The following is a 12,872-nucleotide window of genomic DNA, read 5'->3' on the forward strand; positions in this document are numbered from 1 at the left end:
TTGACCTTTGCCCTTTAGTTCCTGGTGGGAAAGCTGGTGGCAGCTTGGCTTGGGCGGGAGGAAAACTTGTTGTTTCGACTTTCATCAATTATCTCGATAACGTTCTCTACTGCCCAACTATCAACAGCTCGTTCATTCTTTAGACATTGTCTAGACAACAACCTGAGGTATCTGTTGACGATCTGGAGCAAAGGGAGCGCTTTGAAGCTAGTGTAACATCACGTCTCCTTGAGCATCTTCCGAACAGATGTAGAGCATCGTGCCTCATCCAACGTCAAGTGTGAAAATATGCAGTGTTAAAGTAAAACGACCGTCCCTTGTAACACCCCGGGACTTAAGACATTGTCGAGAATCTGTCATCCTTAGCACGGCCGGCGAGATGAGCTCCTCGGGCTCGGACGACTCCCTGACGGAGGCGGGGTCGGACGAGGAGAAGCCGTTCGTGGAGCAGATCGACATCGCTGAGCTCGACATCGAGGAGGTGGGATCCTAAATTATTTTGACCCATTTTCTAAATAATTTGCCGGCTTTGAAGTATGAGTATGGGTAACTTAAAGAGAACTGAGGAAAGGCATGTCGTTTAATACTTAATTAATTTCTGTTTTCTAACAAATTATATTTTGAAGTTCAGTGGAAAGAGATATTCATATTGAACTGATAATTTGGAGCAAAATTATATAACTCTACCTATTATATGGGGATCTGTAGCAGCCAGTCCCCCAGATGCGGAAAATATTCAACTAAGGACAAAAACCTGAAGAATACAATGTGTACATCACCTCATTATATATCACCTAACAAGTTATATTAACTAGGTGTGAAAATAAATAGACAGATAATTATCATAATAATATTATGCAATAATGGAATATGTCCTATCCATGCTCAGGTGGTTGGCAGAGGTGCCTTTGGTATGGTGAGTAAAGCCCGGTGGCGCGGCATGACTGTGGCCGTCAAACTCATAGAGAGCGAGTCCGAGAGAAGAGCCTTTGCTGTGGAGGTAAGGACTGCTGTAAATTTTAAAAATTTCGCTGTGTTTTTAACTTAAGTGTGTAGTTTTCATCATGCCAAAAGCGCATCGGCTTTTTAGCGAATGCCCACAAACGCCCACTCTTGCGAAGTCCTCGCTGCACGAATCAGCTCATTTGCATATTTGGGACAGGTCACCAGTGGGCATTCGCTAAAAAGCCATTTTTTGCTGGGCATTCGCTAAAAAGGCAGGTAAGAATCTTCAAGTTCGCTTTATTTAACTTCGGATCAATGGATTGACTTGAAACTCAGGATTAATTAATGGGAGCACACCCTGAACAATTTCCGAGCAAAAAAAAATAGATTCGTGCAGCGCGGACTTCGCCATAGTGGGCGTTTGTGGGCATTCGCTAAAAAGCCTGTCACTGAGCCTGAGCCAAAAGATATGCTCTGTCTTTTGCCATACTTTTTGTGCAATGGTTGTTTTAACCTCAAACTCAAAGATACAATGTACAACTACACCAGGAGATTTAAGTGTCATGAACTAAAACTCTCTTGTGAATTAACAGCATGTCATCTAATTTGTCACCAGGTGTTAGATGTACATGTATGTGAATAATGTCTATGAAGATATGCTTGCAGTGCTTTAGACACACATGTATGTACATTGTAATATTATATTATACAAATGTTTGTAAAGTTACATTAAAAATCTTTATTTTTGTTTTCTCTGAAGGTACGACAGCTGTCAAGAGTAAGCCATCCAAACATTGTCAGACTTCACGGAGCCTGTATATCTGAAAGGGTAAGGTGACATTGATGTTCTGTTTTTGTTAACGCATTAACGTTACTCTTAAGTCGAAATTACTCTTACTCAAGAATTTGGAGAATCATCTTGATCTAATAGATTCTAGAAAAGAAGATTAATGGAATAGCAGAATTGATGCATAACACAATCTGACTGATGATGTATGTACCTTCCCCAGGTGTGGTGCTTAGTGATGGAGTATGCAGAAGGAGGATCCCTGTACAATGGTGAGCTCAGAGTCCATCTTTGAATATTTTGAACTGAGACTCTCAATCACGAATGAGAGGTGAAAATTAACGGGAATTCTGCATAAAGGTCATCATAGAAATGTTGTCATCTATCTAATACAATAAACTATGCATTTATGTGTAGGATATTAATTGTAACATGTAAACGTAAGAGTTGACAGTGGGTCAGTGGCTGATAATGACACATTATGTTATTCCAGTGCTCCATGGCAGTGAAGTGACCCAGCCTATCTACACAGCAGCTAACGCCATGAGCTGGTGCCTACAGTGTGCCCAGGGAGTGTCCTACCTACATGGCATGAAGCCCAAGGCACTCATACACAGGGACCTCAAACCTCCTAAGTAAGGGACAGATCAAGAAGGGTGCTTTTGGGGTAAACTGTGTAACACAAACTCTCGCTGTCCAGGGTTCTACAGAGCTCCTCCTCTAGGGGCCTGACCAGTGGGAGGGCTGCTAAAAGCATCATTTAGTCAGGCTTCTATAAGGGGATAATACTGTAAGAAATTAGACATTGAAATCCTGCCACTCCTAGATATATCCATGATACAGAAACATACCTGTATGCTACACCCAATTTTATCCGGGATAGGGTATTTACTGGAAGAATACAGCACTGCGCTCGTGTAGCACGCTGTTCTGCGGGTTATGGGTCCGAGGTCGGGACTCTGGAGTCAAATGGAAACCGTGGTAGCATTTACTGGGCTGAAATTCTGGCAGCTTAACGGTTAAAATGTCCACATCTTGACTGAAAATAATCAGCAAGTCCCGATGAAAGTTAAGTCATATGTAAAATCAAGTCCTTGGTAAAATTTTGTGCTATGTTTCTCAACTTCCAGCCTATTATTAATGGAGGGTGGAACCCTACTGAAGATCTGTGACTTTGGCACGGCCTGTGATATCCAGACACACATGACCAACAACAAGGGCAGTGCTGCATGGATGGCTCCAGAGGTGTTCGAAGGTAATGCACCTAAAAGTTTTAATGTCCAGTTCATACAAAACACTGATAGTTTTAGTGTCCAACAAACTTATACAGTGCATTGATAGTTTAAATGTTTAACTCGTACTGTGCTTTGATCAGTATCACTGTCTTCCTGAGAGTTTATGCATTGGTGCATTGACTTCAGAAACATAACTTTTCAGCATATATAATTGTATGAGAAATAGAAGTTCATCTGTTTTTGAGTATGTCTTAGATGTCTTACTGAGTGACGACTGCGGTGCAAAAGATTTAGGTTCACCGAGGAATGAATCCACTTTACTTTATCTGTTTTTGAGTATGAAAACAGAAATGAAGACTTGATTGTATAGTTTAAATGAATGTTTCTCCATCCAATGCAGGAAGCCTGTACAGTGAGAAGTGTGATGTGTTCAGCTGGGGCATCATCCTGTGGGAGGTCGTCACGCGTAGGAAGCCCTTCGACGAGGTCGGCGGCCCCGCGTTCCGTATCATGTGGGCTGTGCATAACGGTAGGTCACTGGTGCTTGCTAGATGGATTGTTGCAAGCGGAATTCGATGTGTTTTTCAGGTTTCATATACAGGTTTTATGGTGATAAGAAAATGATAGTACAAGTTACACTTTTTCTAGTGCCATTCATTCTTTCAAATGTTTTGCCACTGATAAAAGATTGTATTGAGGCTCTGATTATGATACTATCTGATTCCAATACAACCTGTATTCACACTAGCAGTGTTTTGTGTTATATATTATGTAAACACTTTTTTTGTTATCATTCATTCTAGGCACCAGACCACCCCTTGTGAAGGGATTACCCAAACCTATAGAAAACCTAATGACAAGGTAAGTTCAAGTTCAATAGACTGACTGATTGATTCCATTGAGTGTACAGATACAATAAAGTCATTACACTCTTCCAAAGCCAATTACAATTACAATGGGTATAAATGATTTTGTGAACTGTGATTGAAAATGAATAGAAGGTTGCAAATAACATAAATATCATAAAATTCAGTAATGTTGCATTGTGTTTCCAGATGTTGGAGTAAAGACCCAAATCAGAGACCAGCGATGGAGGAAGTGGTGCGAATCATGGCTCACCTTATACAGGTACATGTTGTTATGTTTTCATACATGTACATGTAGCCATAACAGATATTACTGTGTTGGAAGGCTTGGCAGGGCGCACAGGAAAACAATCACCTCATGTATGTATCTGCGATAAGCTCTTCTTTTGATTGATGTTTGTTGGTAATCCACTGTGAAAATTGCCTTCGTTAACTGTTGTTGTTGTTAGTAACTTAGTATACTGAATAATTTGTGACCTGATACCAGGTATGGATGATCTTGTATATGAAAATGTAACATCCGATTCCAATGATGTCCCTCTGTATTGCTTACAGTTCTTCCCAGGTGAAGACGAACCTATCATCTATCCATCCAAGGAAGGTATGTATGCACATGGGTTATTTTCATTTTACTGAGGTCTTATCCTTGATGTTGGTAGGAAATGAAATACACTGTTGACATGTGTACATGAGTGTATCATACAACCATTATGATACTACCAATTGTTTATTTACGTCCTAGACTCTTAAGAGGCATGTTTGGTTTTGCATGTTACTTGTTATAAGGACAACAACCAAAGTTTGGACCTTCCCACTCCAGGAACCCCACAGATGCAAAGCAGATCCTCCAGTATCAACAGTATTATCGACGTGCTGCCGCCAGAGAAGGCCGGGGTGTCGGAGTCTCGTACAAGTACACTGAGCGACACAGTGTGGAGAACAGAACACACCTCCCCCATCACACCCTCCACCATCAGGGCCATACCACAGCAGGTGGGGGGAACTCCTGATGTTTTTTGCACATCTGCTTGTTTAATGAAGAATGATCATCAATTCTACTTGTGTATCTAGACCAGGAATTAATGACTAACTGAATGAATGGATGAACAAAAGAATCAATGAAATTTTATGGCAAGTACAGAATACATGATGCTTACTCTGTTTTAACAATTGTATCACCTGCAATATCACAACGTCAGATATTTTAGCAGATGATGGTCAATCTTTCTCAGCACTGATTATTTTCTTTCTTAACTGATCCTGTATATCTGTGCCTGTGACTAAAGTATACTTTCTTCTACCCTCAACAGGACAGCCCAATGAGAAGCCACCCTTCTTCAAAGAATGCCAGTAGGGAGAATCTCGACTCCATCGGGGGAAGACGCAGCTCCAACCCCACTGTGGAGGCAAAACGGTTGTCAGCTGACCTCGGAGTCCTGATGGAGAAGGGAGGGCAGGATGTGCCCAGCGGTATGTTGCAAGGCTACCAACAAGTCAAACAAAACTCACTTTATGTTTTCCCTTTCTTTCTACATGTAGGTCCAATGTTTGCTGCTCTTCAGCATATGACTTGACTTTATTTGAACACACAATTAGCAATTTACAACAGTTAGCTAGTCTTCATGTGGTCCTTGATAGGAAATTTCTGTGTTCGATTTAAAAGATTTGTAAACAAAGTTATTCATTGTTGATCTCTTAACCATTACCTAACCTAAGCTGCTACATGACTAGTGAGTGAATGCTCTTCATGACCCCTATAATCATCTGCCAAGGATGGAGAGATGACCATGAAGCCGTGTAGTCTGGTGTCATGTGTGCAGAAATAACTAAGTGTAACATAGAATATTGACATGTCATTCTGTCCTGCTTTTGAAACCAGGACTTATTGTTCTAGAGTAATGAAATACTGCATACATGGTATAATGCCTATGATGCATGCATAGAAACAATGGCATTTAGTGAGTTACTTTTAGCTGTAGAACTGACTGTGCAACAGCATCTATGGACGAGCATGTACGTGTGTAGGGCTGTGGTCATGGCTGATAGTGCTGATGCTTATGTTTACTGGTATGTTCATATGTTCGCAGCCCGACCTGCATGGCAAACTCACCGCCGCGTGAGATCCCACGGAACCATACTTGATATGATAGTTCCGCAAGGATCGTCCGGCCAACCGTCGGCGAAACCTGGTCTGCAAAATGTTCTATCTTCTCTCCATCAAATTTGATCAAGTGCCATGGCACCGTTTCTTTCAACACTCCCAGCACAGAGCCCTTTGACGTGATGTTGTGTTTTGCAGTGTGTTTGTGTACCCACTGTTGAACTGGAAACCACATTGTGCTTTTACAACCATCCCTTTAGTGTTCCTCTCTTGGCTCCAAGATTCTTCTAACCAATTTTTAGCTGTTCTAAATCTAGAAGTCTGTTCAAGTGCATTTTATTTCTTTTAAAACAGCCACTAGTGCTGCCAAGAGACTGGTTGAATACAAATAGTTTCAGGCTGATTGTTTCTTTGATTAACCAAAAGTCCAGCAAGTACTTATATATAAGATTTGAAATGTTTTTTTCATCTTTTACATGGACACCATTTTTTGTTTGTCAAACTCCTTTTGAGTCTGCCTTTATGATAATACATTGGTAATGTGTCAGTTTACGCAGATGCTGACTGAATGATTATTATGATCAGATTTAAAAAATTAACTGGCAAATCATTTTTGGAGACATGTACAGCAGGGTCACAAGCACTGTGAAACGTACCACCCACAAAGGGCAGCCTTTTCTGTTTTGTCTTTTTCCCCACGCCGACACAATCAAGTCCTGCAATCTTACTTCACTTATTGGTACTAAACCTATCAATCCATGTGGCTTGCAATCATTTCTTCCCTCCAAAGTCATATTCCTTTGTGTATTTAATTCAAGCTCAGGCCTGTTTTGTTTTCATAATTTTCTTCATTTTCTGTGTTTGCAACGTAAGTGCTCATCATCCTTTGTGCTCTGAAGTAATCTCCTCAAGGTAGAAAACTAACCTGGCACAATTTGAGCTGCAAATTCTATTACTTTCATAATGCTTGCTACTTTCCTTATCCTTTATACCAGCTTCAGTAGTATGTACACACAGTTAACAACAAAATTATTCATATCCCTTGTAATTGGATTGGCAAAGGTGTAACGGATGATTTTGCTATTAACTGGTTAGTGTATGTGTATTTGGTACTTTGATCAGGCAGCTTTACTAATACATTCTACCATACTGTAATGATCATCATGAAAATGATACATACATGTATGTGGTTCGGTGAGTTTAGGCCACTGGTAACATTGTCCCATGTCCTGTTTTTGTTGTTCGTGTTCTGTCTCCATTGGCTTTCAATTTCATCAGTCTTTTCCACACGTTGAAGATCAGTGTTGCCTCATGGACTTGGTTAGAATTTGATTTTTTTCTAAACAGAAAGGCATTTTCCTCACCTATTTTGACACAAGAAAAATTACACCTCCCCCCCTCCAACCACCCAGCCATGCAGATCCTTGTTTGTTTAGCCACTTACACATCATAAACAGGACAGTCTTCCTAATGTAACCACTTGCTGCAGCTAGATGTTATGTAGTGTCAAACAGAGATCATCCAGGCTATCAATGTTAGATATCAGCTGAACGTTAATGCTAAATAAAGAAGACTACGCACTAAAAGGAGCCGTAATTTGATATTGTTATTTTCCCATCATGCCACTGCAGCAGCTCAAGGTCAGACTGAAGGACTCCATCGAGCATCATCCCAAGGTCATCTCCAGCCCGCTGCTGTGGATAGAGAGCGCCAGTCTCCTAGCAACAGTAACCAGGGAAGGCCCCTCCAAGGCGCCGGCCCAGCCTGGCACGAGGGGTCCAGCCAGGGGCAGCTGCCTGTTAGGAGTGTGTCGTGGACAGCAGAGGCCACCCCCAGCAAAGGTTGGTACTTGGTACAGTCCTCAATAAGTGGCAGGACAAAAGTGGTAGCACCACACTCACTTTCCATGCCATCTGTAAACTCATTATGCAGTATGGCATTGTATTGTCTCTAGATCTTTATAAAGCAAGCAAAGATGTCCTCCTCACTTAGTACTTTCCTTGTGTATCAAAGTCTTAACATCTCTTTTTGTTTCTCTTGCAGAAGAGGCCAATGATAGCTCCCTGCCCATAGCTTACCTTACTTTGGAACATCACCTTCAGGTATGTTGGCTCAGATGTCATGTAGCCACTAAGGTTCCAAGTTTTCCTCTGGATAACTGTTTCCCCAATAAATGCTTATGTTAGTTCTTCATTAAATCATTTCCTCACTTTATCATGTGTAGGTACATGTATCAGTAACCTCACCTCTCATTGGCTCTTATTAGATTGAATTAGATCTTTGAATTTGTCTTTAGGACATCAAGATGGCGATGAAGTATCCTCTGTCAGCGCAAAAAGTAAAATACTGCTTGAAAATGGTGAGGTTGAAAAGCAGATTTGAGACGAGAGGTTCTATTCTGAACCAAGGAAAATTTCCTTGCTTGGCGTTATTTTATAATGAATCTACAGATATATGTATGCCTCATGTGATAGATTGTTGTTTCAATCTACAGCCACTGGCTCCTTGCTCAACATCTAAAGAATCCATGGCCATCTTTCAGCAACATTGTGAAGTAAGTCAACTGTTTACTTTTAACTTTACTTTTATGTTTGGGGGAAATGAGATTGACACTTTCCAGTTTCAATAGACACCCTCTAATTCTAGATATACTGTAAGTTTGCATATCATGCTGAAAGCAGACCCAAAGCACATAGGGCAAGGCCCTTCTACAATAGAAAAGAAACTCCAAGAGCTAAGGCAATTTGCAAAAGGCATGACGCAGTGGAGGAAGAATGAAGCTGCAGGAAATTTCAGTTAAAATAAACAGATGCAGAAAGCAGTAGATGATGATGATGATGATATTGTTTGAATGAAGATCAGCTTCAGACCAACTTTCCATACTGAAATGTGAAGAACTGCAATTTACACCCCCCCCCCTCTCAGATGGCAGAGGACTACCTGCGTGTGCAGACGGAGCTGGCCCTGCTGCTCCAGCGTCGGGAGGAGCTTGTGAAGGAGCTGGACGCAGACGAGAAGGAGCAGGTGAACAGCGCCAGGCTGATCGAGGAGCACCAGAGCCTCATCAAGGAGAATGTGAGTCTTAGCAGAGATGAGAACAGTTGCAGTCAGATGTGCAAAGACTAGGTGTGACAGGCCGTTCAGTGAAATATTATCAGCTCCTGCCGTGCCACGTGCCTGTGAAGCTGGTGTGTTATGCCGAATGGCAGTTATACCGGCTGTACAGATACAGACTGTTAATCAATTCTTAGTTTCTATTAGTGCAGCAACAGGTTACAAAGTCAGAACAATGTGGAAAGGATATTGATGATGATGACGATGATTAATTGTTTTTGGATTTTTGGATGCTAATTGTCAGTAATTTCCCAAAGGCAGAAACAAAATTAGCAGTCTAAATCGATGTATGTCCAGTCTGGCTAGAATGAACAATTAAGCTATTTGTTAAGTCCTGGTGCACTCAAGCATTTTAAAGCTCTAAGAAGAAGTTCCTGAAAAAGATGATTAAATTTAGTGTCTAAATATGAATCTAGACTTTTGTGAGCCTTGCTTTCTTAATGTTCATCACTGGAAACATCTACAAGTACCTACATGTACATATAGGTAAAATGGGTGATGTTTGTAAGTAAGAAAATCTTGGCTCTGCTCCTGAGGCATCGCCAGAAAGTGTGATACTGACTTCTGCCCATTGTTTATGACAGGAGAGTCTCCAGGCCTTCCATCGCAAGTGTAAGAACCAGCTGGATATGATCCGAGCCCAGCTGCAGAAGCGACACGCTGCTGCCAAGTAACCAGACAACTCACAGGTTTTACAACTGCTGCAAGTCATTGTTTCTGTTTGTTGGTTTCTTCGTGATTCTCGTTCAAAGACCAAGACATAAGTAGGCTTAAATTTAGGCTAAATATGACCATTAGTCAAATGAATCAATGATACTTCAGTGAAATCTGTATACATGTAGTACTACTAGTCTGGTAAATTAGTGGAGGTCCAGGGAAGTTTTTAAGCTGCAAATTATATAACATGAAAGGAATTCAAAACAGCTAACAGTATATGAAACAATGGAGCATGAAAGTTACGCCATCAGTATTTGGCTTTTAGGGGATGTTTTTTGTACATATGAAAGCAAGTATACTTGGCTAGTAAGGCAGACTGCATAGTGTCATGGTTTTGGTTGTGCTTGTAAATATCAGCAGTCCTTTTAGAAACATGTAAATATTTACAGATCCTTCTGTCTATTTCAAGAAGCACATTAAGTATCTTTAGTAATTAAGTTTAGAGTAAACCTTTCTTCTGAGGATGTCACTGTTAGTCTTGTTTTGAGACTGTCATCATTTTTCTTTTGTTTTCGAAGGGTTTAGCTTTTTTTAATGTGTGTTTTTTTACAACTATGGCATACATTTATGACAGTAAAGCAAAACTTTCTACTTTTAGACTTCAAGTGAAGCAAAGATGTTAACTCAATTGTATGGGACGTTTTTAATTGAAACTTAAGGACTGACAGCTCAGAAACTGAGGAACGAAATTATTGGTGTTTCTTGCAAATAAAGAAGGTGCTAGATCTGATGTAATAAATGCTAGGAACAGGTGTCTCACCATTTGTTGGGTTATTATGTAGCAGCAAGGGATGTGATTTTAACCACGAGGATAAGTACAAAATGCACTGGTTTTCCTTGTGACAGTTTGGCATGCAGAATGGTGCTTTTTATAACATGAAGTTTTCTTCTGCCTCTTGCAACTCCTAATTTTAGGACAGTTAATCACTGGTGCAACCACTAAAGGCATGCAGGGTTTAAAAATAAAATCAATAGGGTGTCATCCTGAGAATTTGTTCTGGGAACTAATAGAAATGGCTGTAATTATTCATGTGAAGTTAGCTTGTGTAGACAGTTTAGACAGTTTTTAAAGTAGATTTTTGTCTATTTTATACTGGGAATGCTTTGACTAGCTTTTACATGTGACACGAAAGACAATGATACAAATAAGATCCATATAAACTGTCCATCTTAAGACTGAATCTCATCCTGCATGCAGAAACTAACAATTGAAACCACCACACAGGACTGTTTGTACCATATTATTTAATCTAAGAGACAAACCCTTGTGGCCACAATAATAGAAGTATCACAATAGCTAACAAGTGTTACAAGGGGTATTCCTGCACATAAGATATAAGGACGGTTAAGCATTACTTGTAACATTAAACATTGTAACTGTAACTAACCATTGTACACAGTGGATTTGATTGTAAATAACTTTCATTGTTGCAATAAATGGTTCCTACATGAATTAAGTGCATTCCATCTGATACTTTTCTAACACCCATAGACAAGCAGTTTTAAAGTTACATGTATTTCTTGAGTAGAGCCGTGATCGGCTGCTAATTGACACATGTACTTGGCAGAAATGTAGCCTCTAATACACATTATAATGCTGTAGATGGAAGAAAATGTTTTTTCTGAGTAGGAAATTCTAAAGTCACCTTGAGCTACAGCACATGTTAACGTTAAAGCAACAATGCCCTAAATATTATAAACATCTCTCCACGCCACTCCATACAAAATTCAATATACTTAAAGTTTACTTCATAGCTAAAGCAATGCTTTTATCAAGTTGTAAAGCCACCCAATCTGAAAATAGTTGTTTCGATCTCAACATCCTTTACCATAGAGCAACAGTGCCAGACGAGTACTACTGCTTATAATGTACAATGATAAGGTAGATCCTCTCCACCATAATATATCATTTGCCTCATAAGAAGTCAGAGACATTGACTATTAGCCAACAGACAAGTCTCCAGACTGCTACATTGTACATGTAGGTAAATCTTGATCAAATATATGAATATTTTGTTCAAGCATAGCCTTACCATTGCTAAGAGCTCTAATAATTAATGCAGTTAACACATACAATACATTAACGTGTACATAAGCCCTTAAGTCGTCACGTAGCTGCTAATGACTAATTCATCCACACCTGGTCCCTTTCATACATTATAGATGAAATGACAGTCTACCACCATAAATGTCTGCCTGTATAATCATAGCACAGTAATATTTCTGTTGCTCTAAAGATATAAATTTCTAGCAAAATAATTTTTTTAGCTTTTTCAGAAAATAGCAACATTTCACATGACTACAAATACCAAATGACAACCCCAAGTCATGTATTCTATACTAAACCATTGCTGCTGTTGCCCCAACGTTGAACAGGGTTTAATAGTATCTCTTTGTGTCCCAGAATCCTGACTATTGTACTTGTTTTATGGCTAGCTAGATTGTAAAGAACTACTAAACATTGTTCTATAAACCTCAATGGGTCTAGACAGGCACATTGTGATGCCATCGCTCATACATACATGTGTCTAGGAGTAAATTCAAACTGAGAATATTTTCTGCCCTACGCATACATGTGTACATGTACATGTATGTAATATCGTCTATTGGAGGCCTGTACTTGTATAAGTAAAGCCCTCTACCCTGAGGTCTCTAGCTATTACAACAGTTAAAAACCATGGTGGGTGTTAACGTACATTACTCCCCCAACAAACCAAATGCTGGCCACCACTAGGAGTCCTAAAATGCCCTCATGGATGCCCTGTTCCTCCGACCTCTCATTCAGTTTGTCCAGCTGTTCGTCCAGCTCAAGCCTTAGTCCCCTCGTCATGATGGTCTCATCTTCAGCATCATGTGGTAGAATACCCACGTCATCCGTAGATTCTGAATCTTCCATAGTTGAGGATTCAGTCGTTTCTGCATTCAGGTCTGCTCTCCTCGTGTGTTGTGTGTCACTTCTTGGCTCGTCTATGCTGTCCCAGTACTGGTCATAGTTGGGCTGGTACACTCCTCTCCACCACCTTTGTACGCGGCCAAATACACCTGTGGGAAATGTTTGCAGGAGAGTGGAATCGTCAATCAATTATCAATAAGTACATAATGTATAA

General features: G+C 40.2%; 2 protein-coding genes across 4 annotated transcripts in view; one reads left to right on the forward strand and one right to left on the reverse strand.

The window, feature by feature from the left end:
* LOC136439403 (mitogen-activated protein kinase kinase kinase 7-like) lies at positions 1 to 11,218 on the forward strand. 2 transcript variants are annotated; one of them, XM_066434870.1, is made up of 18 exons: positions 1 to 481; positions 890 to 1,000; positions 1,706 to 1,774; positions 1,956 to 2,004; positions 2,226 to 2,367; positions 2,863 to 2,987; positions 3,368 to 3,496; positions 3,771 to 3,828; positions 4,023 to 4,095; positions 4,389 to 4,434; positions 4,654 to 4,826; positions 5,144 to 5,303; positions 5,921 to 6,022; positions 7,566 to 7,775; positions 7,978 to 8,036; positions 8,429 to 8,488; positions 8,860 to 9,009; positions 9,633 to 11,218. In XM_066434870.1, exons 1-18 carry the CDS (start codon positions 380 to 382, stop codon positions 9,720 to 9,722), a joined length of 1,908 nt encoding a protein of 635 aa, XP_066290967.1. In that variant the 5' UTR covers positions 1 to 379; the 3' UTR covers positions 9,723 to 11,218. The 2 variants fall into 2 exon arrangements, with proteins under 2 accessions (XP_066290967.1, XP_066291016.1); XM_066434919.1 differs by lacking the exon at positions 5,921 to 6,022.
* Positions 10,994 to 12,872, reverse strand: part of LOC136436671 (titin homolog) — a 26,192-nt gene continuing 24,313 nt past the window's right edge. For both annotated transcript variants that reach the window (XM_066430972.1, XM_066430894.1), the window contains one exon: positions 10,994 to 12,807. In XM_066430972.1, the coding sequence (XP_066287069.1) occupies positions 12,434 to 12,807 (374 nt within the window). In that variant the 3' untranslated portion in view covers positions 10,994 to 12,433. The remainder of the gene's footprint in view (positions 12,808 to 12,872) is intronic.

The sequence above is a fragment of the Branchiostoma lanceolatum genome, chromosome 1 (genome assembly GCF_035083965.1).
Source record: "Branchiostoma lanceolatum isolate klBraLanc5 chromosome 1, klBraLanc5.hap2, whole genome shotgun sequence".
Taxonomy (NCBI): Eukaryota; Metazoa; Chordata; class Leptocardii; order Amphioxiformes; family Branchiostomatidae; genus Branchiostoma; species Branchiostoma lanceolatum.